The following is a 26,490-nucleotide window of genomic DNA, read 5'->3' as shown; positions in this document are numbered from 1 at the left end:
GATGTGCTCCTTCCACAAAAAGTATAAACTTTTCAGTAATTAAAATTATGCTCCCTGAGAGCAAGCAAAAACATTTTACTTTCTAATATTCTTTGACTTAAATGAAAAGGATTTATGTCATTTTAAAAGTATAACTCTTTCCTTTCCTATAAAACATAGGAATAACTTTCTGTAATTCTTTAGAGGAAAATCTACCTTGATCACTTTTTAAATAAAATATGAACCTTTCAAAGAAAATGTCTTAAAAAACTATTCAAATGGTCAGAGTCAATGGGATTTAAAATGAGAAGAGTCTTCTATTCCAATCCCCTCATTTTACAAACATATTAATAGACTTGTTCAAAGTCTCACAGGTAAGAAGTAGCAGAGCCCTGATTTGGAATCAGGCTCCTCTGACTCCTATTATCTTTTTTCTACAATACCATACCACTTGCCATGGATCCAATAAATACCACTATTATGACTCCTTACAGATTTAGGGTTAAAAAACATTCAATCATTAATACCAATCTGATCAAATGAGTCAAAGTTTTTTGAGGAAGTTTTTCAACAACTTTCCCAAATCCAGAAGATTTAAACGAGAAAAAAATGTTACTTTTGAAATAGGACCAGACTTGATCAACCTCAAAGCACTGAAATATATCTTAATAAAATCTGGGCATAATTTCTAATGTGTCAACTCTACATACTCTACAGGTTACCTGTCCTGTGCCACCCTTTTGAATCATGATGTGTTAATTTCCTTAATAACTAAATTCCCAATTTTTATTACTTTAGAAAGATTTAAGTTCTTAAAGTAATGGGAAAACTTAAAAAAATGCTTACTGAACTAAAAGAGGGTGGGAGAACAACAAAAAAAAATTAACCATTCCTCTGACTTTTATTTATTAATTTACTTTTAAATTTTATTTATGTATTTACTCAATTTTAATTTTATTATATGTATATTTTTGTATATATATATAATAAAATTTAAAAGGAATAGATTTATGCAAATTTTACATGTAAATATATATAAAATAGGTAAATAAATTCAATATTTATTATATACACATATGACAGTTTATTCACTTAACAAGCATTTAAGTAATCTCACTATGTGCCACCCTCTTAGCATGTGCTGGAAATACAAAGATAAAAAGAGAAAGAGCCCCTGCCCTAACAGAGTATAATACTTTTACATCCCTCTCCGATTATAAAAGCATTACATTCAATACTAGGCTCACACAAAAAAGGAGATTATACAAAAACAAAGACATTAAGTTTTACCTGCAAAGATGTAATTGAGCCAGTGTGTCCCTGAAGCACAGCAACTGGGGCACAAGTTCTCAAGCACCACACTCTAATTATCTTATCACAGCTTCCTGCAGCAATCATAGTATTTTCGTAGTTCACGGCCATGTCAGAAATTTCTGCAGAATGGCCTCTTAAGGTGGCCAACAACCTGCCATTATGTGTAGACCATATCTTTACCAAACAATCATCTGATCCCTAAAAAAAAGTCCCAAAGTACATGCATCAATTCAAATTAGAAAATTAAGCTGTTTAAGTCATTTTAAAAGAAATCATTTGCTTATAAAATGAAATATATAATTATTTCCCTCCCTCATCCTCTTAAAATGTAATTGCCTCTCAAACAGCATGCCAAATAATGAAACTTTAGTATCACTTACTATACAAAGGTTATTAGTGCCATGATGCTTTTCTTCTACAAGGTTTATGGTTCTTCAGAGATATGAGGTTAGTACTGAGGGAAATGAAGCATTAGGCAAATGCAAGTGGTAAAACTGTGGTAAGTGAGTGAACCACACTGACATCTTGTGACTCAATTCTGGAGCTAGCTCAGTTCCCTCTCTATTCAGCTATAGGTCCAGTTCAAATTCTGTTCTGTGAGAAAACGGTATTCAATTGTAGAAATTGAAAAAGAACTTTACCGCACTGTTTGAATCCATCCCTGTGTGGCTGGAAAACGCAACTACCTCCGTCCTGCTGTTTAAAGACCCTTAACTAAGGACTTAGGTTATGCTGACCAGAAAGCTGGCCAGATCCAAAAACTGACATAAGGAGCTTTCTCACGGTCATACATCTCAAGTAACCCTTATGTCTTATCTAAAAACTAGTCCTATACTGATCAATCAGTTATTGTTTCCATGTTCCTTTGACTACTCACAGACACTTTAGGGGAAGTGGGACAGCTCTTTTTCTAAATTCAGGGAATTGTGCCTATTCATTTTTCCCCTCCCAACTTGAAAAATCCTGGATCTTTCATCTTGCTAGAAATCAGATTACCTAATATTGTATTGTTTTCTTATTTGATTGTTTTAATGTATCAAGTCTATCACCTTCTATATCCAGGATCCAGACCTAAGCTGAGTAGGTCTGGTCCCACTTTGTTAGGAAACTGGTATGTACTGCTTAATAAATCGATATTCTTGGAAGACAGAATCTTTGTTTCCTCAGTCATTTGATCTTTCACCTACCAAAATATCCAGCATGGAATGTAACATTAACAAGTCAAATCTTATTGTTAGCATAAAGTTACCAAAAAATTCCAAGTCCTAAAGTCAAGAGTTTTTAATCTTTTTTTTGTGGACAAGAATGAAACCCATGGACCCGTTCTCAATATAATGTGTGCTGCCTATATTCATAACTGAAGGAAAAATTAAGTTTCAGTTAGAAGCTAGTTAAAATGAAAATGTAGTTTTTCTCCATCTAAGTCTATGGACTCTCTGAAAATTTTCCACTCCATGCCCCACTTATTTTGGATAATAGATGACAAGTTCTAGTAAAACTAAAGAATTCCAAGTTTGTTTGTTTCTTTTTTTTTTTTTGTAACAATATTTGATCCATATTTTGCAGTCTGAAATTGAGTGGCTACGCGTTGCTTTAAAGGTTAGAAAGCTCATCTCCCTAGACCTCAGTAAGTTCACCGGTTTTTAAAAAAAAGGTGCTTTCACATTCTTACCTATCTGAACGTGGGAACTGCTCTGGATGACTGATGTCTTAAATTTCTTTTCTGTTACAAAATGTATGACATCTAAAAACTGATGGATTAAATAGTCCCTTCATTTTAATTAATCCACATATCTCCAATTTAGAGTATTAGCCACTTTTGTTCCCTAAAATTCAACCCAAAATAATTTCTAAAAAGCATCTGACACATCTAAACTCAGATATAAATATATCCACTCCAGTTTTCCTTTAAAGATCTGGAAGGTTTAATTAACAGAATTCCAAATAGTTATATCTAAATAAAATAAATTTTTTTTGCCATTCTCAATTAGTAAATTGTTGTAACAGATTAAGACATTAAGTTTATAACATTAACTCACAGTAAAGATTCTGTGTCCTGTCCTATCAAATGCAACACAGTAAACAGCAGAGAGATGTCCCAGAATCCTCCTGTGCATTTTTATGTGTTGATACATACTTCCTGGAAATGCCATGCTAAATGAGGCACATCCTGTAAGTTGTTTTCCACGATTTACCTCCACTACAAAATAAAACAATTAAAATGGTTAAGGGTAAGTCTTACATATTCTTTTATTTTCAGTTCTGAATTCTCTGCCGCCTTCTATACCCTCCTCTACCCACTAAGAAAGCAAGAATACAATATCCATCAGACATAAGAAATCATGCAAAACAAATTTCCACATTAGCCAATTCGAGGAGAGGCAAGGAGAGAAAGAAAAAGGAGAGGAAAAAAATATGGTTTAATCTACATGCTTATCCCATCAGTTTTCTATCTGGAAATAGTATGTTTCACCTTGATTTAATGTTAATGGAATGGGAAGGTCTTTCCTGCCCATTAATAGGCCTATGTGACCTGCTCTGAGTTTGGGCCCAGCTGACTGCTGTGATGGAGCCAGTCACAAGGAGCCCAAGAGAGGAGGAGCTTGCTGAAGGGGTGGAGCAGGAAGTGGGAGTGAGGCAGAGCTGGGAGAGGGCCAGGCAGAACTGAGGTAGAGCAACTAGTGTGAGAGGGTGGGAAGAATTTTGCCTCGGGAAGCTTGTTGGTGGGGAGGCCTAAAAGAGGGAAGGCTTGGGGACATCGGTGCTCCCTGGACCATGGTGGAACTGGCTTTCTGGTATCTGAATGAATATCTTGGCTTCATCTTTAAGTCTGAGAGCTATTTATATTTTGCGATTCAACCTTGGGAGTACATCTGCACATTCATAGCAGCTACTGTGGGTATCTCATTATCTCATTGATATATGAGTCCTTTGGAGATGAGGTAGACCATTGTATTAATTAGTTACTAAGTCTGTCACAGTTGATAATCTTTATAATATTGCTGATACTGGGTAAATTATCCTCTTGCTTCTGTTTCCTTTGCATCAGTTCACATACATTCCCAGATCTTTCTTAAATTTTCTATGCATCATTTCTTAGCGCACAATAGTATCCCCTCACATTCATATGCAATTCTTTGTTCAATCATTCCCCAACTGATGGGCATCCCTTTAATTTCCAATTCTTTGTCACCACAAAAAGAGTTGGTATAAAAGCATTTTTGTATATATAGGACCTTTCCATTTTTCTTTGATCTCTTTGGGGTATAGACCTAGAAATGGCATAGCTGGGTCAAAGGGCATACAAAGTTTTACAACCCTTTGGGCAAAGTTCTAAATTGTTCTCCAGAAAGGTAAGAACAGTTCACACAAATCTATCAACAGTGGATGTGTACCTATTTTCCCACATCCACTCCAATATTTGTCATTTTCTTTTTCTGTTATCTTGGCCCATTTGATGTGTGTGAAGTACCTCAGAGTTGGTTTAATTTGCATTTCTCTAAATATTAGTGACTCAGAGCATTTTTTCATATAACTATTGACAACTTTTGATTTCTTCCTCTGAAAATATGTCTGTTCATATCTCAATTATTTACTGATTGGTGAATGACTCTTACTCTTATAAATCTGGATCAGTTCCTTACATATTTGAAAAATGAAACCTCTGTTAGAAAAATATCTTGCAAAGATTTCCCCTTAGTTTTCTTAATTTTCGTCTAACTTTGGCTGTAATGGTTTGATTTGTGTAAAACTTTTTAATTTTATGTAATCAATATTATGCCATTTTACCTCCAGTAACATAAAAATTTAGGAAAAACATCAAAATTGGAAATATTTATCTTAAAATGGTCTCCTTATTTGCACAAACTTTTCAACTTCTAAACCAGAGGCAATCAACTGCCTTTTCAAGTACTATGCTACAAGACGTAACAACAAAATACTTCAAAAGTCATAAAAATAGACCCTCCATCATAAAGCTAACAGTAGGATGTAGTTTGGGTCTTTTTGTACTTGAAAAAAACAAAAACGTAACGACTAGTCTCAGAGAAAGAATGATGAAACATTTCCCTTTTCTCAGAAGATAAATGAGAAAACTACTGATATAAAATGTTGCACACGCTGTCTGAAAGCCAGAGTGTTAATTTGTCTTATGTAACTGGGTTGTTTTGTTTCATTTTTCTATTACTATCAAGCAACTGAGGATTCAAAGGCATACTGAATGGGCAGTGTCTATGGTGGGGTGGAGTGAGGAGGGATATTGGCTAAGGACTAAAATGTAAAAAAAAAAAAAAAGTACTAATATAAAATTTTAAAACACAAAACATAACTATAGTACTGAGATCACACCTCTTATAATTACCCTTTATTCTTTTTTGTTAGAAATCTTAAGATCAACAAAAATATAACAACAACCTATCTGTGTTCCCCTTCTGCATCTTTTTAAAAAATGTTCCACTGATATTATTTTTTTTGGCATAACTATCACTACTCTTCTACAACCCTCCTTAAATTCCTTCATACTTGGCCCCACTGGGGGAAAGGGGGGCATGGGGTGGGGGTGGGGGTAAAGAGGCTCCTTTTATTACCAAAGTAAGTACCATCACGCCAAACAAATGCAAAAATTGGCCAAGATGGAGAGTATATGACTTATCATCCTCCTCTGGTCCATCACTACTCTGCCAAGTCATGGGAAAGCATATTTCATTATTACCCATCGTCTAGAGTGACTGGGCATTGCTTTGGTCAGAGTTCTTAAATCTTTCAAAGTTGTCTTCCTAACTTTTTCCTCTTTGCCCTTCTCTTTTTATAAAGGAAGAGATAGTGAAAGTGAAGACATATGAACACTAGCAATCTTTTAACTGAATTGACCTACTCCCACTCCTTTCTCAACCTATGCTAGGTTTTAAACCCTTTTCTCCTACTTGTTTCCTTAGTGAATTTAATAGAGTTCTAGATTAAAATGTGTGAGTATATTCAAACCTCCTTTGTCTTGTTCATATAGGAATGATCAGACTGTCTTTAAAACAGCAGTTTTCAATTATTTAAAAACCTAATGATATTGATCTTAACATACACATAAGATGTGACATATTTATGTATGCATGTACCTTTACGTGTATCCAGATTTATCAAGGAATTCAACAAATGGTTGAAAGATAAACTTACCAAGGTTTGGGGGGGAACCATAATTTACAGGCATTTCAGGTGGTCTTCCTCTATGAAGGGCAGCAAAAGCAGAGCCCTTCCAAACTGTATCCCGGCAATCTTTAAAATGAATTTTAGATGTCAAAAAAACTGGGAAGTTATTCCCAAAAGAAAATCTTTTAATTTGTTTCCATAATATGTCTCACATAATTAAAAACTTAAAAGCACTCAGAAACCACAGATAACTTAATGTTTAAACAAGATGACTGTAAAAGATTATCTATGACAAAGCAAAAAATGCAAGATTTCAGTCTTGAAAATTCCACAAAGTTTCCTCTTCTTATCCTTCTAAGTATAGACAGGACTTAACACTCAAGAATCAGTAAAATTTTAAAGCAGATAAATATTTTCTCTTAAATTATTTCTCTGAAGAAAAACCATAATGATAAGAGCAGCAGCTTCCATATGAAATGGAGGAAAGGTAAAATAGAGGCATGGTAAAATGCAAAATTTCCACTGAGGAAATGTCTCAGAAAAGCAGAAAAATTATATTTTACCTTAAATAGATTCATTACTGCCACCACCATGATGACAAATCATATGCAAGCTACCCTTCCCAGTACTGGTACAGAGCCAAGTAATCTAATAAGATACAATTAACATCTTGGAATGTAGTGAATCTAGTAGGCTTTGAAGCAATACTCATCCAACCCACTTACACTGGGACGGGCATGTGTAAAGAACTTGTAAATCAGAAAAGTCATGAAATATAATGAGCTAAAATGGAGTATTTGCAGGGCAGGGGCAAGAATAGATAAGAAACATTTTACTGAGTCAGAGACAAAAGAAGTATAACTCTGGATGACTAGGAAAACAATTTTTAAAAGGATGCAGGGTGGCAGGTCAATTAGCATAAAGCAAGAAGGAAAATTTGTTCTTTTTTTTTTTTTTAAAGCTAAAGTGCCTCAGAGGGTCAAGAGGCAACTTCACAAAAACTAGCACTCTTCTACACGATTACAATCATTAATTAAAAGAAAGAATCCAAATGGACTCAATGTAGGAAGTACTAATACTTCTCCACTGAGATTTTCAGCTGAATTCATACACAGGACATATTTTCACCAATGTGTATATTCATCACGATTATGAAATCTTCAATTAACTAAAAACTGAGGACAACTAATATCCTAGCTTCAGGCAATTAGTTGTGTGACCCTGGGCAAATCAAAGCAATGAACTTCTCTAAAGGCACTAATCTGAATGATCTCAAAGGTCCCTTCGAGCTATAAAACTCGGGCAGTATTCAAAAAATATTTTGACCAATTGAGATAAAAGGTCAAATCTAACAAGAAGAAATTTAGTGAGTTTGTGTGTTAAATTCCTGTGTTTTTAAGGAAAAAAAATAAACTGCACAAATACAAGACAGGACTTGAGTTGACTAAAATTTCAGTAGTATGAGACATAACGGTATATATGACACAACTGTAAAATGATTAGTGCTATCTTAGGCTATATTACAGAAATATTGAACAATAGGGAGGGTAATTTAATCCTGCTAATAAAACACACTAGCTAGACATCTGAAAGAATTATAGTTTACACACATTATTATACGAATCCCACAAAATCTCTAAGTTAAGAATAGAAATATCACAGAATCTAAGAGTTGGAAGGGATCTCATAAGTCATCTAATCCAACCCATACCTAACCAATTTCCTCACTATACCTCAGAAAGCAACTGATTCCACTTTGGGATAGTTTAAATAGCTGTGATTGTAAAAACAGCAAAATGAGTATTATTTCTATTTTTAAATGAGGAAATTAAGGTATAGAGAGATTAAGTGATTTGTTCCTTTTAAATGGACAATTTAAGGAGAAGTTAAGTAGTAACTGGTCTCTGTAAATAGTAGAACCAAGTCTTGAACCAAGGTCTGACTACAAGTCAAGTGCCCTTTCCACTATACGTTGCCTTTTACATTTTAGTAAAAGTATTTAAAAAGTGGAACATATTATAAAGACAAATTGCAATGTATCCAACATGATCATGTCTAATATAAAATTATGTCACATAAAGATTAGTTAAAAAAACTATGAATATTTAACCTAGAGAAAATAATCAAAATGGGAGTTAAGGAAAGGATTTTGTCTATTTCCATATATATGAAGGATTTTCACATAGAAGAGGGATTATACTTCCCCCCTCTCTCCATTAGAATGTGAGCTTGAGAGGAGAAGCTATCTTGTTTTTCTATTTGTATCCCCAACTCTTAGCACAGTACTTGCATTTTAAGTAAGCACCTAATGCTTTATTCATTCAATGCTGCTCTAAAAGGAAAAATTAGAATTCATGTGTAAAATTTAGAGAATAAGATTTCAACAAGAAAAGTTAGATAATTAGGGTTGACTAACATATGGCAGAGACTATCTCACTAAAGGAAATGACTGGAAGGTGTTCAAACTGAACCTAGATGCTAACTTGCTGGCAATGTATGTGAAAATAGGCAAGTGATTCCTTCAAAAATCAGGTAAAAGGCCTGGGCTAATTATTCCACATAACACTAAGATGGACATTAAGCACAATGTCTCAAAAGTCTTAGCGTAGTTTTAAGCTTTAATAACTTCAGAAGTGTAAATGCTACAAACTCACAAAAAAGTTATCTCAAAGTTTAATTATTTAAATTTCCTGTAATTTTGTTTTGTGAATTTCAAATAATTAATTTTAACAATACAGAGCATCCTATCATTATGAACTGAGTGTGCAACAGCTTCTGGATGACATTTTCTCAGACTGCTGGACCAGCAGAGGTGGATCTCTTGCTTGGCCACTTACTTTACCTCCATTTTTATCTCAGTCACCTGATCTCATTAGACATTTTCTTCTGTGGTCATATCAAAATTGTCACATATGCATCAAACCCCCATTCTTTGGAAAACCCCCAAAAAGCCACAACTGAAAACAACTGAACAGTATTAAACTTCTAAATTTATTAAAGCTTCAAGCTCCACTAAAGACGTTTTGGATACACCAAACATGTGTCATGTATATATATATGATAGTTACACGTGCACATATGTATAAACATACAGGGTATCTCAAACATAAAAACAAAAGCTCATGAAGTTTAACAAGCATTGTAATTTATATTCTTTCTTGTGTGATGTCAATTTAGCAGCTGACTGACACATAAAAGTAATTTATGCAAAACTAAGAAAAAGAATGAGAATTTTGTTCATTATACCACAGCAGTCCTTGGGAAAGATGATTCAATTTTGAAAAAAACATACATGAGGTATTAAACTTTTGGTAATGATTAAAACATTTTTTTTGAAATTTCTGAGATCAGGATATTGAGGTATCACATATCAAAGGAATATCAGAACATGAATATCAAACAGAAATACTGCTATCATTTTAATACAGCTAACAATAAACATAGCAAAGATGCTAAGTTGAGTTATGTCTCTGATCTACAGGTTTAGAAAGACTTCAGAAACGCTCTTAAACATAAAATTTAACTTTTATGAGTCTAACGCTCTCATCTTTAACCCCCTAGATTTTTACATTTAAGACAAAATTTTAAAGCATTAAAAGGGCCCAATAATACTGTCATTTCAGGTTCAAAATAAAAACCAAGAATTACTTCATAATCTAGACGTTTTCATTTGCTTACAAGGTTTATATTACCTTACAAGTTATACAACTTATTAAAACTACTGAATATAACCCAAAACTTCTTAAAATAAGATACCTTTCGCAGTACGGAGCAAAGACTGCCTTCCTGCACCAAGTAAAGATGTAACTCTGGAAATACAGGGTGGAATTTCTTTATCCAGTATAGGGCCAATACGCTGACAGATTTGCAACAGATGATCAGGTGCCACATGTTTATTTGACAATACCTAATGGGGATAAAAATTTAAAGGGTATAGTTTAAGTTTAGAATTTTAATATATTTACATTTATTATGCCCCATATGTAGCTTGCCAAATTCCGTAAATCCTATGAAATATCTTTCTTCAAATGAGGTACTGTAGTTACTTTGTATATATTCATTATGTGCATATGTATCCCACAAGCTCCTTGAAGGAAAGGATGTTATTTTTGCTTTTGTATTACCCTTTGCTAACATAGTGAGATAATTGATAATAGGCACTTAATAAGTTTCTTGATTAACTGATGCTACTAAATTTCAGGTCATTATCCCTCTTAATTTTGCAATCTAGTAACCCTATTATGAAACTCCTTTCTCTCAAATCTAGCCTTCACGTTGTTAAAATTACAGGACAGACACCATGTCTCTTATCAAAAACTTTCAGCAGCTTTCCATAACCTGCCTAATCCTAAATATGGCTCCAATTTATCTTTCCAAAGGTAGCTAATGGCTCAGTGGACAGAACACTGGACCTGGAGTCCAGAAGACCAGAGTTCAAACAAGCCACAGACACATACTAGTGGTATGACTCTGGGCAAGTCATTTAACCTGTCGGCCTCAAATTCCTCAACTGCAAAATCAAGATAATATTAACAGCCATTTTCCAGAACTGCTGCGAGGATGAAATGAGAGATTTGCAAAACAATGTTGAGCATGATGCCTGGCACAGCACAAGTGCAATGTCAATCTTCATCACTGACCCCCCTTCCCCTATTCCACATGTTTCATGCTCCAGCTCAATGGGACTATTCCCTGTTCTACAATCTCATCCACAGTCCCCACAGCTGGCTTCTACAATACCTTCCCAAACATCATTTCTGACTATTGATATCCTTCCTCTGTTCATGGGCCAGTGTGTCTACAGCTCCTTATGTACTCAGCTAGAAGGTATCCTCATCCCACTTACACTGATTGTACACATTTAAAAATGACTAAAATTATATGACAGTTATCTGCGTACATTTTATCCCTTTACTACATTACATTGTTAAGCTTCATGAAGGCAAAGATGGTCTTGATAATCCTCGATATATACTCAGAAGTTAAAAAAGTAGATAAGTCTATAAAACTGTATTAAGATTGTATGTCAATTTTACAATAGTGCTATTACTACTGAAAGAATGTTCATATTTCTGTTATGTGATATGTACAATTTGAACACTGAAAATAAATGTTGAAACTCTAATTTTAAATTATTTCCCAAGGTAATTTTGGTAGTAATCAATAAAAAGAAACTAAATGTGTATGTTTCTGTGTATATTCTATCCAAATACAATACACAAGAACAGTGGTGCGATGCACAATGTACCAGATTCAAGAGTCCTGTCTCAGACATTTAAGACTTCTGTGAATCTGAGCAAAATATTTAATGACACAGCCTCATCATGCTCATTTGTAAAAGTGGGATAATACCAGAAGCACTTACCTCATAGATCTGCTGTAAGAATTCAATGACAAAGTGAAGTGCCACGTTACCCTTCTTTTGTAAAAGAGCATACTGGGGATGCCCATCATTTGGGGAATGGCTGAATAAATTGTGATATATGAATGTAATGGAATATTATTGTGCTATAAGAAATGATGAACAGGAAGACTTCAGAGAGACCTGGAAAGACTTGTATGAACTGATGCCAAGTGAAAGGAGCAGAACCAGGAGAACTTTGTACACAGCAACAACCACAGTGTGTGAGAAATGTTTCTGGTAGACTTAGTACTTCACTGCAATGCAAGGACTTAAAAAATTCCCATTGGACTTGAGGCAAAATGCATTCCACATCCAGAGAAAGAACTATGGAATCTGATTGCAGAATGAAGCTGACCATTTTCTTTTGTATTATGTTTTGTTTTATGATTTCTCCCATTCATTTTAATTCTACTATGCAACATGACTAAGGTGAAAATGTATTTAATAGGAATGTATGTGAAGAACCTATATAAAACTGTATGTGGTCTCAGGGCAGGAGTGGGGAGGGAGGGGGGGAAATCTAAGATATATGGAAATGATTGTAGAACACTGAAAACAAAATAATTTAATTTTTTAAAAAAGACAAAAAAATTGTCCACAGTCTCTGCTGGTATCACCTTAACTACCTTTCCCACCTTTTCTTGCTCTTCCCATTTAACAATTAATCTCCTGCAGGAATACTGCATGCCTCCAATGCTCTCCCTCATCACCTTTGCCTCCAGCTTCCAACCACACTGCCAGGGCTTTCCCTCCTAAGACTATCTTCCGCTGACACTATATATCTTACATGTATAATTAAGGTATAATTCCCCTTAGAGGGGGAACCCCTTGAGGGCAGTGCTCTATGTTTTCCCTTACTTGGTATCCCTATCATTTAGCACACTGCCCAGGCACATACTAAATACTTAAACTTCAAACAGTCAATAAACATTTATTAAGTGCCTATTAAGTACCAGGCATTATACTCTAAGCACTAGAGATTCAAAGAAAGACAAAAAGTACTGCTCTCCAAGGTTTCACGGCTCAGGAAAAAGACTAGGGACAGATATGCAAATCTGGTAAACATCTACACAAAGGTCGCTGAACCCCTGGGAGTGGATGAGATCATCAAGTAGAAGAAGAGAGAGAAAAGAGAAACTCAGAAAGGATTGTATGACTTGCTTCTGAAAAAAGTGAGAAGACACATATAACTAGAACACTACAAAGAAAAACAACTGTGAAAGACTCAAGAACTCAGATCAACACAATGATGAGTCATCACTTCAAAAGACTGGCAACAAAGTATACTTCTCCCCTTTGGGCAGAGAGATGACAGATCAGAGGTATAAAAAGCAATATATGTTATATGAGCACTGGGTTGATTTGGTTTGATTGACTACACTTATTAATAGGGAGGGTTTCTTTGGAGGAGGGGAAGTGTTACAGGTAGCAATCAGAAGTTCGCAATAAAGAAGAAAAGAAAAACCCTTATGTAAGAGTTAATTTTTTGTTGTTGTTTCAGTGACGTCTGACTATTTGTGACCCTGTTTGGGCTTTCCTTGGCAAAGATAATGGAGTGATTTATTCCCTCTCCAACTCATTGTATAGATAGGGGAAACTGAGTGAAATAGGAATAAGCAACTTGCCCAGGGTAACACAGCTTAATAGTGTCTGAGGTCAAATTTGAAGTCATGAAGATAAGTCTTCCTGGTTCCAAGCCCACTGTGCCACCTAACTGCCTGTAAGGGTTCCTAGATTCATATAAATCTTTTTTCAATGTTCTTTATACATTTAAATATGCTTAAATAAGTAGCAAAAAAAAATAATAATAAAGTAGATAAAATGGATAAAGCACCAGGTCTGGAGTCAGGAAGACCTGAGTTCAAATTCAGTCTTAGACATTTACTATCTGTGTAACCCTGAGCCAAGTCACTTAACCCTGTTTTCCTCAGTTTCCTCTCCAGTACAATGAACTGGAGAAGAAAATGGCAAACCACTGTTGTCTTTGCCAAGAAAATCACCAACGGAGTCAAAAATAGTCAGATGTGACTGAAAAACAACTGAATAACAACATAAACCATAATCTTTGACTCTATATACTGCTTTAAAATTCTCAGCTACACCTTAAAACTCTAGCACCATATTCCACAAGAAACCTTTGTTAATCCAGCTGCTCCCCTCCCCTTACTCCCCTACCCTGTCCCAATTGCTAGTCTTTCCCCTCCAAAATATTGCTAAATGTGAATTTTTAAGACTCAAAAGTGGTTTGTTAAAAACTGCTATAACTGAGAAAAACTGCTGGGAAAACTGGAAAATGGTAAGGTAGAAACTAGGTATAGACCAATATCTTACAACATATACCAACATAAAGTCAAAGTGGATGCATGAGTTAGACTTGTATAAAGGGTGATACCATAAGCAAATTTGGAGAGCAAGGAATAATTTATCTGTCAGATCTATAAATAAGGAGAACACTGTATACAGTAAAAGGAATACTGTACAATGAAGAACTGTAAATAACAGCTATTCTCATCAACACAATGATCCAAGACAATTCCAATATAAAGACCAATATAAATCTGGTTTGTATAAAAGTATTTTATTACATTCATGTAGTAATTGCGTTTGTTTTGGCAGGTATACCTCCAGATATTTTATACTATCTACAGTTATTTTAGAGGCAGTATCTCTATATAAAGGGTGATACCATATGTGAATTAAGAGGGTATGGAATACTTTATCTGTCAGATTCATGGATAAGGGAATCAATGAGGGTATGGAGAGCACGGCAAAATGTAAAACAGATAATTTTGATCATATAAAATTTAAAAGCTTTTGCACAAACAAAACCAATGTAACCAAAATTATAATGAAAGCAGACAACTGGGGGAAAATTTTTGCAGTAAGTATCTCTGATAAAGGCCTCATTTCTCAAATATATACAGAACTGAATCAATAATAAATGGTCAAAAGATATGAACAGTCTTCAGACAAAGAAATCAAAGCTCTCTATAGTCATGAAAAAAATGCACTATTGGTAAGAGAAATGAAATTAAAACAACTCCGAAGTACCACCTCACACCTATCAGATTGGTTAACATGACAAAACAGGAAAATGACAGATGTTGGAGAAGATGTGCGAAAATTGGGACATTAATGCACTGCTGGTGGTGCTCTGAGCTGATCTGACCATTCTGGAGAACAATTTGGAACTATGCCCAAAGGGTTACAAAACTGTGCACATTCTTTGATCCAGCAATACTACTTCAAGGTCTGCATCCCAAGAGAAACAAAACAAAACAAAGGAAAAGCACCTATATACACAAAAACATTTACAGCAGCTCTTTTTGTGGTAGCTAAGAATTGAAAATTGAGGGGATGCCCATCAATTGGGGAATGGATGAACAAGCTGTGGTATATGACTGTAATGGGATATTATTGTGCTTTAAGAAATGTCAAGCTGGGGGGGGGCGGAGCCAAGATGGCGGAGTAGAAAGACGCACATACACATAGCTCTGAACCCACAACCCATAGAATGGCTACAGGGAAGTAACTCACGGCGAATTCCGCACCCAGAGGCCACGGAACATTGGAGCGAGGGAGATTTCTGTTCCAGAGAGACCTGCAAACCTCTCGCGGGGGGGTCCTTCGCGCTGAGGACTGGGTGCCGGGACTGGGAGCTGAGTGCAGCCCTGCCGCGGCCACGGCACCGAGAGGAAAAGATCCGAGCAGGCTTCACAGACAGGATCTCCAGCGGCCACGCGGGTCCCTCCACCCACAGAGGGATCTGCAAACCTCTTGCAAAAGGTCCGTCGCGCTGCAGACACAAAGCCCAGCCCAGACCTGCTGCGGCCACGGCTGCGGCACCGAGAGAAACAGATCCGAGCAGGCTTCAGGGACGGGATCTCCAGCGGCCGCACAAGTCCCTCCACCCACAGGTGACAGGGGTGGGTGAGAGAGTCTCTTTGGCGGGTCGAGAGGGGAGTGGGGTGCCCCCATAATTCAGGCCCCCCCCCCCCCCCCGGGAGGTAGAAGCTGAGAGGCGGCTGCAGACAGGGGCTCCCCAAGCGGGCGGGAGCCTGAATCCATTGCAGAAGGTCTGTGCATAAACCCCCTGAGGGAACTGAGCCTGAGAGGTGGCCCTGCCCCGACCTCAGCACCAGAACATAATCTCATACTGAATAGCAGCCCTGCCCCCGCCAAAAGCCCTGAGGCTGGAAGCAGCATTTGAATCTCAGACCACAAACACGGGCTGGGAGGATCAGGAGGTGAGGTGGGTGTGAGGAAAATATTCAGAGGTCAAGTCACTGGCTGGGAAAATGCCCAGAAAAGGGAAAAGAAATAAGACTATAGAAGGTTACTTTCTTGGCGAACAGGCATTTCCTCCCTTCCTTTCTGATGAGGAAGAACAATGCTTACCATCAGGCAAAGACACAGAAATCAAGGCTTCTGTGTCCCAGCCCACCCAATGGGCTCAGGCCATGGAAGAGCTCAAAAAGAATTTTGAAAATCAAGTTAGAGAGGTGGAGGAAAAGCTGGGAAGAGAAATGAGAGACATGAAGTCAAAGCATGAACAGCAGATCAGCTCCCTGCTAAGGGAGACCCAAAAAAATGTTGAAGAAATTAACACCTTGAAAACTAGCCTAACTCAATTGGCAAAAGAGGTTCAAAAAGCCAATGAGGAGAAGAATGCTTTCAAAAGCAGAATTAGCCAAATGGAAAAGGAGATTCAAAAGCTCACTGAAGAAAATAGTTCTTTCAAAATTAGAATGGCACAGATGGAGGCTAATGACTTTATGCAAAACCAAGAAATCACAGAACAAAGAGAGAAGAATGGAAAAATGGAAGATAATGTGAAATATCTCATTGGAAAAACAACAGACCTGGAAAATAGATCCAGGAGAGACAATTTAAAAATTATGGGACTACCTGAAAGCCATGATCAAAAGAAGAGCCTAGACATCATCTTTCATGAAATTATCAAGGAAAACTGCCCTGAGATTCTAGAACCAGAGGGCAAAATAAATATTCAAGGAATCCACAGAACACCGCCTGAAAGAGATCCAAAAAGAGAAACTCCTAGGAACATTGTGGCCAAATTCCAGAGTTCCCAGGTCAAGGAGAAAATACTGCAGGCAGCTAGAAAGAAACAATTCAAGTATTGTGGAAATACAATCAGGATAACACAAGATCTAGCAGCCTCTACATTAAGGGATCGAAGGGCATGGAACAGTATATTCCAGAAGTCAAAGGAACTAGGACTAAAACCAAGAATCACCTACCCAGCAAAACTGACTATAATACTTCAGGGGAAAAAATGGTCTTTCAATGAAATAGAGGATTTTCAAGTATTCTTGATGAAAAGACCAGAGCTGAAAAGAAAATTTGACTTTCAAACACAAGAATGAAGAGAACCATGAAAAGGTGAACAGCAAAGTGAAGTCATAAGGGACTTACTAAAGCTGAACTGTTTACATTCCTACATGGAAAGACAATATTTGTAACTCTTGAAACATTTCAGTATCTGGGTACTGGGTGGGATTACACATGCACACACGCTCACTTACATAGAGACAGAGTGCACAGAGTGAATTGAATAGGATGGGATCATATCTTTAAAACAAAATGAAATCAAGCAGTGAGAGAGAAATATATTGGGAAGAGAAAGGGAGAAATTGAATGGGGCAAATTATCTCTCATAAAAGAGGCAAGCAAAAGACTCATTAGTGGAGGGATAAAGAGGGGAGGTGAGAGAAAAACATGAAGTCTACTCTCATCACATTCCACTAAAGAAAAGAATAAAGTGCACACTCATTTTGGTAGGAAAACCTATCTCACAATACAGGAAAGTGGGGGATAAGGGGACAAGCAGGGTGGGGGGGATGATAAAAGGGAGGGCATGAGGAGGAGAGTGCAATTCGAGGTCAACACTCATGGGGAGGGATAGGATCAAAAGAGAATAGAAGTAATGGGGGACAGGATAGGATGGAGGGAAATATAGTTAGTCCTATACAACACAACTATTATGGAAGTCATTTGCAAAACTACACAGATATGGCCTATATTGAATTGCTTGCCTTCCAAAGGGAAGGGGTGGGGAGGGAGGGAGGAAGAGAAGTTGGAACTCAAAGTGTTAGGATCAACTGTCGAGTAATGTTCTTGCCACTAGGAAATAAGAAAAACACGTAAAGGGGTATAGAAAGCTATCTGCCCCTACAGGACAAAAGAGAAGATGGAGACAAGGGCAGAGAGGGATGATAGAAGAGAGAGCAGATTGGTCATAGGGGCAATTAGAATGCTTGGTGTTTGGGGGGGGGAGGGGAGAAAAGGGGAGAAAATTTGTAACCCAAAATTTTGTGAAAATGAATGTTAAAAGTTAAATAAATAAATTTAATAAAAAAAAAAAAAAAAAAAAGAAATGTCAAGCTGAATGATTTCAGAAAAACCTGGGAAGATGTACATGAACTGATTCAAAGTCTAGTGAGAATCATGAGAACACTGTACAAAAACCAGTAGTATTATATAATGAAGAACTATGAATGATTTGGCTATTTTCAACAATATAACAATCCAAGACAATCCCAAAGGACTCATGATGAAAAATGCTATCTGCCTCCATAGGAAAAACTGATGTGTGAACACAGACTGACACATACTACTTTTCTCTTTCTTTCTGCTTGCACAAAATGACTATTATGGAAATGTTTTACTTGACTGTACATGTATAATCTATATCAGATCATTTACCATCTCAGGGAGGGAGAGACACTCAAAAATACAGAACTCAAAAATTTTTTAAAAAGAATATTAAAAATTATCTTTATATAATTGGGGGAAAATAAAATATCTTAAAAAGAACTGACATAATTCTATTAAAGGAAACCAGCTCTTGTAAGTTAGTCTTGCAATTCATGCAGCAGTCATACACATTAGAAATGGTGAATACAGAGCAAAAAAGTATCACCTGACCAAAAGTTTGAATTGCTTTATCTGTTATAAACTGTGTTAAAAAAAAAAAAAGAAAGAAAGAAAAATTATCGAGGAAATCTGCCTTGATATTCTAGAACCAAAGGGTGAAATAGAAATGAAAATAATTCACCAATCACCTCCTGAAAGAGATCCCAAAAGGAAAATTCCTAAGAATACTGTGGCCAAATTCCAGAGTTCTCATGTCACAAGCATCCAGAAAGAAGCAATTTGAGTATTGTGGAAGTACAACCAGGATAATACAAGATCTAGCAGCTTCTACATTAAGGGAATGAAAGGCTTGGAATATGATATTCCAGAGGTTAGAGGAGCAGAGGAGCTAGTATTAAAACCAACAATCACCTACCTAGCAAAACTGAGTATAATCCTTCAGGGGGAAAAAATTGTCATTCAATGAAGCAGAGGGCTTTCGAGCATTCTTGATTAAAAGACTAGAGCTGAATAGAAAATATGACTTTCAAATACAAGAATTAAGGGAGGCATGAAAAGGTAAACAGGAAAGATAAATCATAAGGAACTTATTAAAGTTGAACCGTTTACATTCCTTTCATGGAAAGGTGATATTTGTAACTCATGAGACCTTGCTTAGTGTTAAGGTAGTTGGAAAAAATATAGACAGACAGACAGACGATACAGGGTGAGTTGAATATGAAGGAATAATATCTAAAAATTAAAATTAAGGGATGAGAGAGGAATACATTGGGAGGAGAAAGAGAGAGAGAGAAAGGAGTAAACTATCTCAAGAAAGAAAGAAGAAAAAAGTTTCACAATGGAGGGAAAGGGGAGAGAGGTGAGAGGGAATGAGTGAACCTTACTTTCATCAGATTTGGCTTAAGGAGGGAATAACATACACATTCAATTGTGTATCTTACACTACAGGTAAGGGGGAAGGGCATAAAGGTGGGGGGATGATAGAAGGGAGGGCAGATTGGGGAAGGAGCAGTCAGAAAGCAAACACTTTTGAAAAGGGACAGGGTCAAAGTTTAAAATAGAATTAGGTGGGGGCAGGATAGGATGGAAGGAGATATAGTTAGTGTTTTACAACATGATTATTATGCAAGTATTTTGCATAACTACACATGTATAACCTATTAATGAGGGTGTGTGGAGAGGGAAGAAGGAAGAGAATTTGAAACTCAAAGTTTTAAAAACCAATGTTAAAAATTGGTTTAGCATGCAACTGGTAAATAAGATATATCTAGGAAATGAGGTATAAAAATCTATCTTGTTCTACAAGAAAATTAGGGGGAAAAGGATGGGTGGGGGGAGATAAAAGGGAAGACAGACTCAGGGACAGAGTAATCAGAATGTATACCATATAGGAATGTGGGGGAGGGGAGAGATGGGGAGAAAATCTGGAACTCAAAATCCTGGGTAAATGAATGTTTAAAACTAAATTAATTGATTTAAAAAAATAAAAAATATTTCAGCAAAACACTAGACAAAGTGTCTCATACTATGCAAATGGAGAGTTATAGGTTAGAGAAGAGTTAGGTTGATTTGGAACTATCTTAAAATGTATTTCATTAATGGAATAATAATATCAATCTGGAAGAAGAGAGTGCTTCAAGATTATGTCCTTGACCCCATGATATGTACCATTTTAATAAATGGTATAGAAGGCATGTTTAGCAAATCTACAGATGAAAAAGTTTAAAAGAACATTTAAAATGGTGGATGACAGGATCCAGAAGGATCAATGGGTTAGAGCAAAGAGAAAAGAATAAATTTAGCAGGAATAAGGTACAGAACATTTTAGTTGGAAGGGACTTCAGATGCTATTTAGTCTAAATCATACTTCAATAAAAATTCCCGTTATATTATACCCAAAATGTGATCATCCAATCCCTGCCTGAAAATCTCCAGTGAGGGGGTAAAATGGTGCGAAGCTCTACAGCAGTTTACTCCATTTGTGAAGCCTAAGTTGATTTCTTTGCAACTTCAACCTATTTTAATTCTGTTCTCTGGGGTAATGAAGAACAAACCTAATCTCTCCTATACAACAAACCTTCAAATATTATCGTCACCCTGTTGTAGATCAAGGCCAGACCAGCTAGCCCAGTGATTAGGGTTAGGGATTGCAATGAAATGAGATGTTCATTGACCACGTGGCTGTGCATTTAGTCACAGCATGAAAAGGATATTCAGCAAGGACACAGTGTTCTCTCATTTAGGATCTCTCATTTAGGATCAAGACCAATACAGAAATTCAAGAGATGCAAGGCCCTTGTCTACATACCAAAACACAGCTGTTCAGAAGGGTGTGTTGACTTGCACAGTTATGGAACATCCATCAAGTCACAATGACAATAACTCCTATGGGCCTTTTTATGCTCTGAGCAACAAGAAAGTCATGTCAATAACTGCAACCTTAGCCCCAAAACAAATCAAGCACCCATCTTCCACCTGGTAGATAATGTTGGGGGTAATGAGTCTCCTGATAAAAGTGATGACAATAAACAGAAGCAGCATCAGGAACATTAAGGTCAAAGCAGAGATGACACACTTTTAGTACCAGTAACCAATCATAATCATGGGTCAGGGTCATTTATTTAGTGAAGTACCTATACCTGCACATCCCCCATTTCCTTTGAGCTGTTTCAATTCCGCTTTGCTTAGAGAACACAGCACCTTCTCTGATGTGGGCATGCCATGCTGAGTGGTCCTGTGCCAGTGTCTCCCATGTCACACAATTCCAAAGTTCTTAAGAGAAACCTTGACAATGTCCTTGTATCACTTCTTCTGATCATCACATGAATGCTTGCCTTGTGTGAGTTCTTCATAAAAAAATCTTTTTGGCAAGCACACATTCTGCATTCAAACAACATGGCCAGCCCATCGGAGTTGCATTCTCTGAACGATAGTTTGAATGCTTGGCAGTTCAAGTAAGGACCTCAGTATCTGGTACCTTATCCTGTCAGGTGAACTACAGAATCTTCCTAAGACAGTTCAAATGGAAGCGATTCAGTTACCTGGCATGGCGCTGGTATACTGTCCAGGTTTCACAGGCATACAACAATGAGGTCAGCACAACCGCTCTATAGACCTTCAGTTTGGTAGTCAGTCTTCTCTCCCATACTTTTCTTCACAGCCTCCCAAACACTGAGCTAGCTCTGGCAAGGCGTGCATCAACTTCATTATCAATGTGTACAACCCTGGAAAGTATACTACCAAGGTAAGTGAACTTATCCACAGCATTCAAAACTTCTCCAATTGCTGTAAGCAATGGTTCCACATATGGATGGTGTGGCGGTTGATGGAGCACCTGTGTTTTCTTGGTGTTAAGTGTTAGGCCAAAATTAGCACAAGCAGCAGAGAACTGATCCATGCTTTGTTGCATCTCAGCTTCAGAGGCTGCACTTGAGTGCATAATCATCTGCAAATAGAAAAGCATGCAGGAACACTCCCTCCACTTCGGTCTTGGCTTGTAGCCTTTTCAAGATGAAGAATTTACTTAATCAGCGCAGTAGCTGACGTTGATGCCCTGTTCATCCTCAATGAAAGCATTTGGCAACATGGCTGAAAACACCATGCTAAAAAGCATGGGAGCACATGTATGGCCCTGTTTCATTCCACTGGTGACTGAGAATGCACAAGAGCATTATCCACTATATAGAACCTGGGCAAGTATGCTGTCATGAATGATGTACAATGCTGATGAACTTCTCTGGGCAACCAAATTTTGACATAATTTTCCATAAGCCCTCACAATTGACAGTATCAAAGGTCATATAAAGATGGGAATGACAAGAACAAATCAAACTATTACATCTCAACTAGTTGTTTTAGAGAACCATTTCAAGCAGGCACTTCAGAGTAGATAAGCTATTAAATATATGAATTCTTATACAATGCCAGTGTTTTCAAACTCAAACTATATTATATACTGTATTGTGAATGTATTTTTAATGAAATGGGAAGATATTTCCCATCCATTAATAGGCATGTGACCTGCTCAAGTCACATGGAAACCTGAGTCACATGAGCCAAGTCACGCGGAACAGGAAGGAGCACTAAGGGTAAAACAAGAAAAAGCAGAGCTACAGCACAGCTGAGAGGAAATTGGTCAGAACTGAGAGAGAAAGAAACAGGCTGGCTGGGTGGCATGAGTGAGAGAGTTTGTGATTTGTTTAAGGGAGCTGGTTTGTGGGAAGTCTAACAGAGGGAAGGTTTGGGGATGGTATTGCCCTCTGCATTGTTACTGTGTATAGATTTCTTAGTTACTATGATGGATTTGACTTTCTGGTATCTGAATGTTTTGGTTCTGTCTTCCATGTGAAGAGTCTTGTATTTCGCAATTCAGAACTGCACGGGCATATTCATGGCTGCCATAGGCGCTATGAATATTGCTTTGGAGTTATATATACAGACCAGCAAAACGTCCAAATTCTGTGCCCATGAACTGTCTGCCTTTGGTAGTAGGGTTTTCAGCAGCAAGTAAGTAGGAATCGAGAGAGAGGAAGAAGTTCCTTTTGGTGGCTTTCCAGTTTTGTTTTTTAAAGTTTGCAAATTAAAAAAGTTCTTTGATTAATAATTGTTTGTAGACTAGTACAATTTTACCATAATGGTTCCGTACTTGGTAAACCCCCACTGTAAAAACTGAAAGTACTTACTTAATCATCATCTATGATAACAAAAAGCATGAAGGCAACATAGATTATAATGGATAATATCCACATCAGATATATATCCCATCACCTATACACAGGCAACTAGGTAGCACAGTGCACAGTGCTGGAGCCAGAGTCAAAAAGATTTGAGTTTAAGTTCAGTGTACAACACTATCTATGTGACCGTGGGCAAACCACTTAACCCCTAACTGCCTAAGTGTCCTCCTCTATAAAATGAGGACAGTAATAGCAACTACCTCACAAAGTTATTGTGAAGATCAAATACGATAAATATTCTTACAGCTCTTCACAAAATTTAAAGTACTACGTAAATGCTAGTTATTGTTGTCATTTATTCATTTATTACTAAAACTGCTTTAAATTACCTCAAAGTCAGACGCTCTGAAATATCTACAGAACAATCAGTTGCAAAACATACGCAAACTTGTGAGATCCTACCTTTAAACAGAAAATAACCTTGAAAGCAACCATAGCCACTGTTAAAGCCCAAAGCGTAGAATAATTCCATTTAAGAGTTGAAAAAAAAAATCAAGAAATCATAGTAGGAGAAGATATTAAAATGCCCAGAAATGTGAGAAATAATGTGAGGATGTCTGTTGGGTCCAGCTATAGATTTCAATATTCTGATTCTCTTTGCTTCTTATCTCCTTCAGATTCTTCTATCCTCTGTAAAACATGAAAGCCCTCAGCTTCTAAGTACTGCTGCTAAATAAATGTGACCCTTAAATTTTCTGAAGTCCACGATTATACTAAAAACAAAAGCATCAAAAGCAAAAGGTGATGAAATGGCAATAGTTCAGAAAGACCTACTCTACATAAAGTTGCGCTCCACGGCAAAGTTGTACTGTTTCAGTTTTTGTTAAAGGAGCAGTCCTAGGTCTAGAACTAGAAGGGACCTCAGAGAGATTAATACATGTATTTTGACAAATGAGAGGGAGGAGTCTAAAAGCAGAATGTTGAATGCACTCTGAGGGCTGATTGCATTATCAGTTTTTTCTGTTGCAAAGGAGGGTTCACATGAAGGAAGGTTGTCACAAAATGACTTGGTTAAAAAATATATATATATATATTCTTAACAAATGAAAGCAGATTTTAACTTAGAGCATATGATGATTACTGAACCAACCACACAAAAGCATCAGCTATGCCCAGAAAGATCATTTGTAAAGAGTACACACTTCACATGTGTTTTCATGTGTAAAGAAACATACACACTTTAAGGTTTTTAACAGACTTTCTGTTGCAAGATATTTTCTCAAGCAAATCAATCTGACCTCCATTATACTGTAAATAAACTTACACAATAAGGCTCAGTCTTTCCCAGTAAAAAGTAAGTTCCTTGAGGGTATGGATTATTTGAATTGTATTTGTCTTAGTATTCTAAGTGCCTTGAACAGGGCAGACTTTTAATAAATTCTAGTTAAAATGAAATCTTACCCTTGAGAACACAATGCCTCAACTGCTGTATTGCTACCTACCTAAACTTAAGCAAGTTAGTTATGATCTTCAGGGGCAGCTAGGTGATACAATGGATAGAGTACCAGTGCAGGAGTCAGGAGGACCTGAGTTCACATCTCATCTCAGACACTTGACACTCACTAACTGTGTGAACTTGGGCAAGTCACTTAAGCCCAACTGCCTCATCCTGGGTCATCTCCAGTCATCCTGATGAATATCTGGTCACTGGATTCAGGTGGCTGTGGAGGAGAAGTGAGGCTGGTGACCTGCACAGCCCTCCCTCACTCAAAATAAAGCCCAGCGCAAGTCATGTCATTATTTCTCTGATGACATGGTCTTCTTCAGCAACAAAGGACGAACACACACAGTTAAAATGAAATCTTACCCTTGAGAAAACAATGGCTCAACTGCTGTACTTAAACTTAAGCAAGTTATAATCTCTTCTAACCTCAGCTGCCACACTCAGAAAGGCTGAGCAATTGACTAAGTAAGAAGCAGGTTTTACCAAATACACCTTTAAGAAGGTATCAATATTTCCCCTGTACTCTGAAGCTGCCTATAGGCAGTGAAGCAATGGTTTTCCCAACTTTATGAAGCAAGGTAATTCTTTTTTACATAAAAACTGTCACCCTCTAAACTTCTCATTTTTGTAAAAATCTACATGAAAAGAAGTCAAAGGAACTAGGACTAAAACCAAGAATCACATACCCAGCAAAACTGAGTATAATACTTCAGGGGAAAAAGTGGTCTTTCAATGAAATTGAGGACTTTCAAGCATTCTTGATGAAAAGACCAGAGCTGAAAAGAAAATCTGACTTTCAAACACGAGAATGAAGAGAAGTATGAAAAGGTAAACAGTAAAGAGAAGTCATAAGGGACTTACTAAAGTTGAACTGTTTACATTCCTACATGGAAAGACAATATTTGTAACTCTTGAAACTTTTCGGTATCTGGGTAGTGGGTGGGATTACACACACACACACACACACACACACACACACACACACACACACACACACACACACACACACACACACACACACACACACACACACACACACACACCACAGAGTGAATTGAAGAGGATGGGATCATATCTTAAAAAAATGAAACTAAGTGGTGAGAGAGAAATATATTGGGAGGAGAAAGGGAGAAATGGAATGGGGCAAATTATCTCTCATAAAAGAGGCAAGCAAAAGACTTTTTACTGGAGGGAAAAAGAGGGGAGGTGAGAGAAAAACATGAAGTTTACTCTCATCACATTCCACTAAAGGAAGGAATAAAATGCACACTCATTTTGATATGAAAACCTATCTTACAATACAGGAAAGTGGGGGAGAAGGGGATAAGCAGGGTGGGGGGGATGATAGAAGGGAGGGCAATGGGAGGAAGGAGCAATTTGAAGTCAACACTCTTGGGGAAGGACTGGATCAAAAGAGAGAACAGAAGCAATGGGGGGCAGGATAGGATGGAGGGAAATATAGTTAGTCTTACCCAACACGAGTATTATGGAAGTCATTTGCAAAACTACACAGATATAGCCTATATTGAATTGCTTGCCTTCCCAAAGGGAATGGGTGGGGAGGGAGGGATGAAGAG

At 37.1% G+C, this 26,490-nt stretch overlaps 1 protein-coding gene across 3 annotated transcripts in view; it reads right to left on the bottom strand.

Annotated features, from left to right (window-relative positions):
- The window catches only part of BRWD1 (bromodomain and WD repeat domain containing 1), a 156,858-nt gene that overhangs the window by 113,976 nt on the left and 16,392 nt on the right, over positions 1 to 26,490 (bottom strand). For all 3 annotated transcript variants that reach the window (XM_072614790.1, XM_072614791.1, XM_072614792.1), the window contains exons 5-8: positions 10,189 to 10,339; positions 6,460 to 6,558; positions 3,333 to 3,493; positions 1,270 to 1,491 (exon numbers count right to left, since the gene is read on the bottom strand). In XM_072614790.1, the coding sequence (XP_072470891.1) occupies positions 1,270 to 1,491; positions 3,333 to 3,493; positions 6,460 to 6,558; positions 10,189 to 10,339 (633 nt within the window). The remainder of the gene's footprint in view (positions 1 to 1,269; positions 1,492 to 3,332; positions 3,494 to 6,459; positions 6,559 to 10,188; positions 10,340 to 26,490) is intronic.

The sequence above is a fragment of the Notamacropus eugenii genome, chromosome 5 (assembly GCF_028372415.1).
Source record: "Notamacropus eugenii isolate mMacEug1 chromosome 5, mMacEug1.pri_v2, whole genome shotgun sequence".
NCBI lineage: Eukaryota > Metazoa > Chordata > Mammalia > Diprotodontia > Macropodidae > Notamacropus > Notamacropus eugenii.
This window is presented reverse-complemented; position numbering and strand designations above follow the sequence as displayed.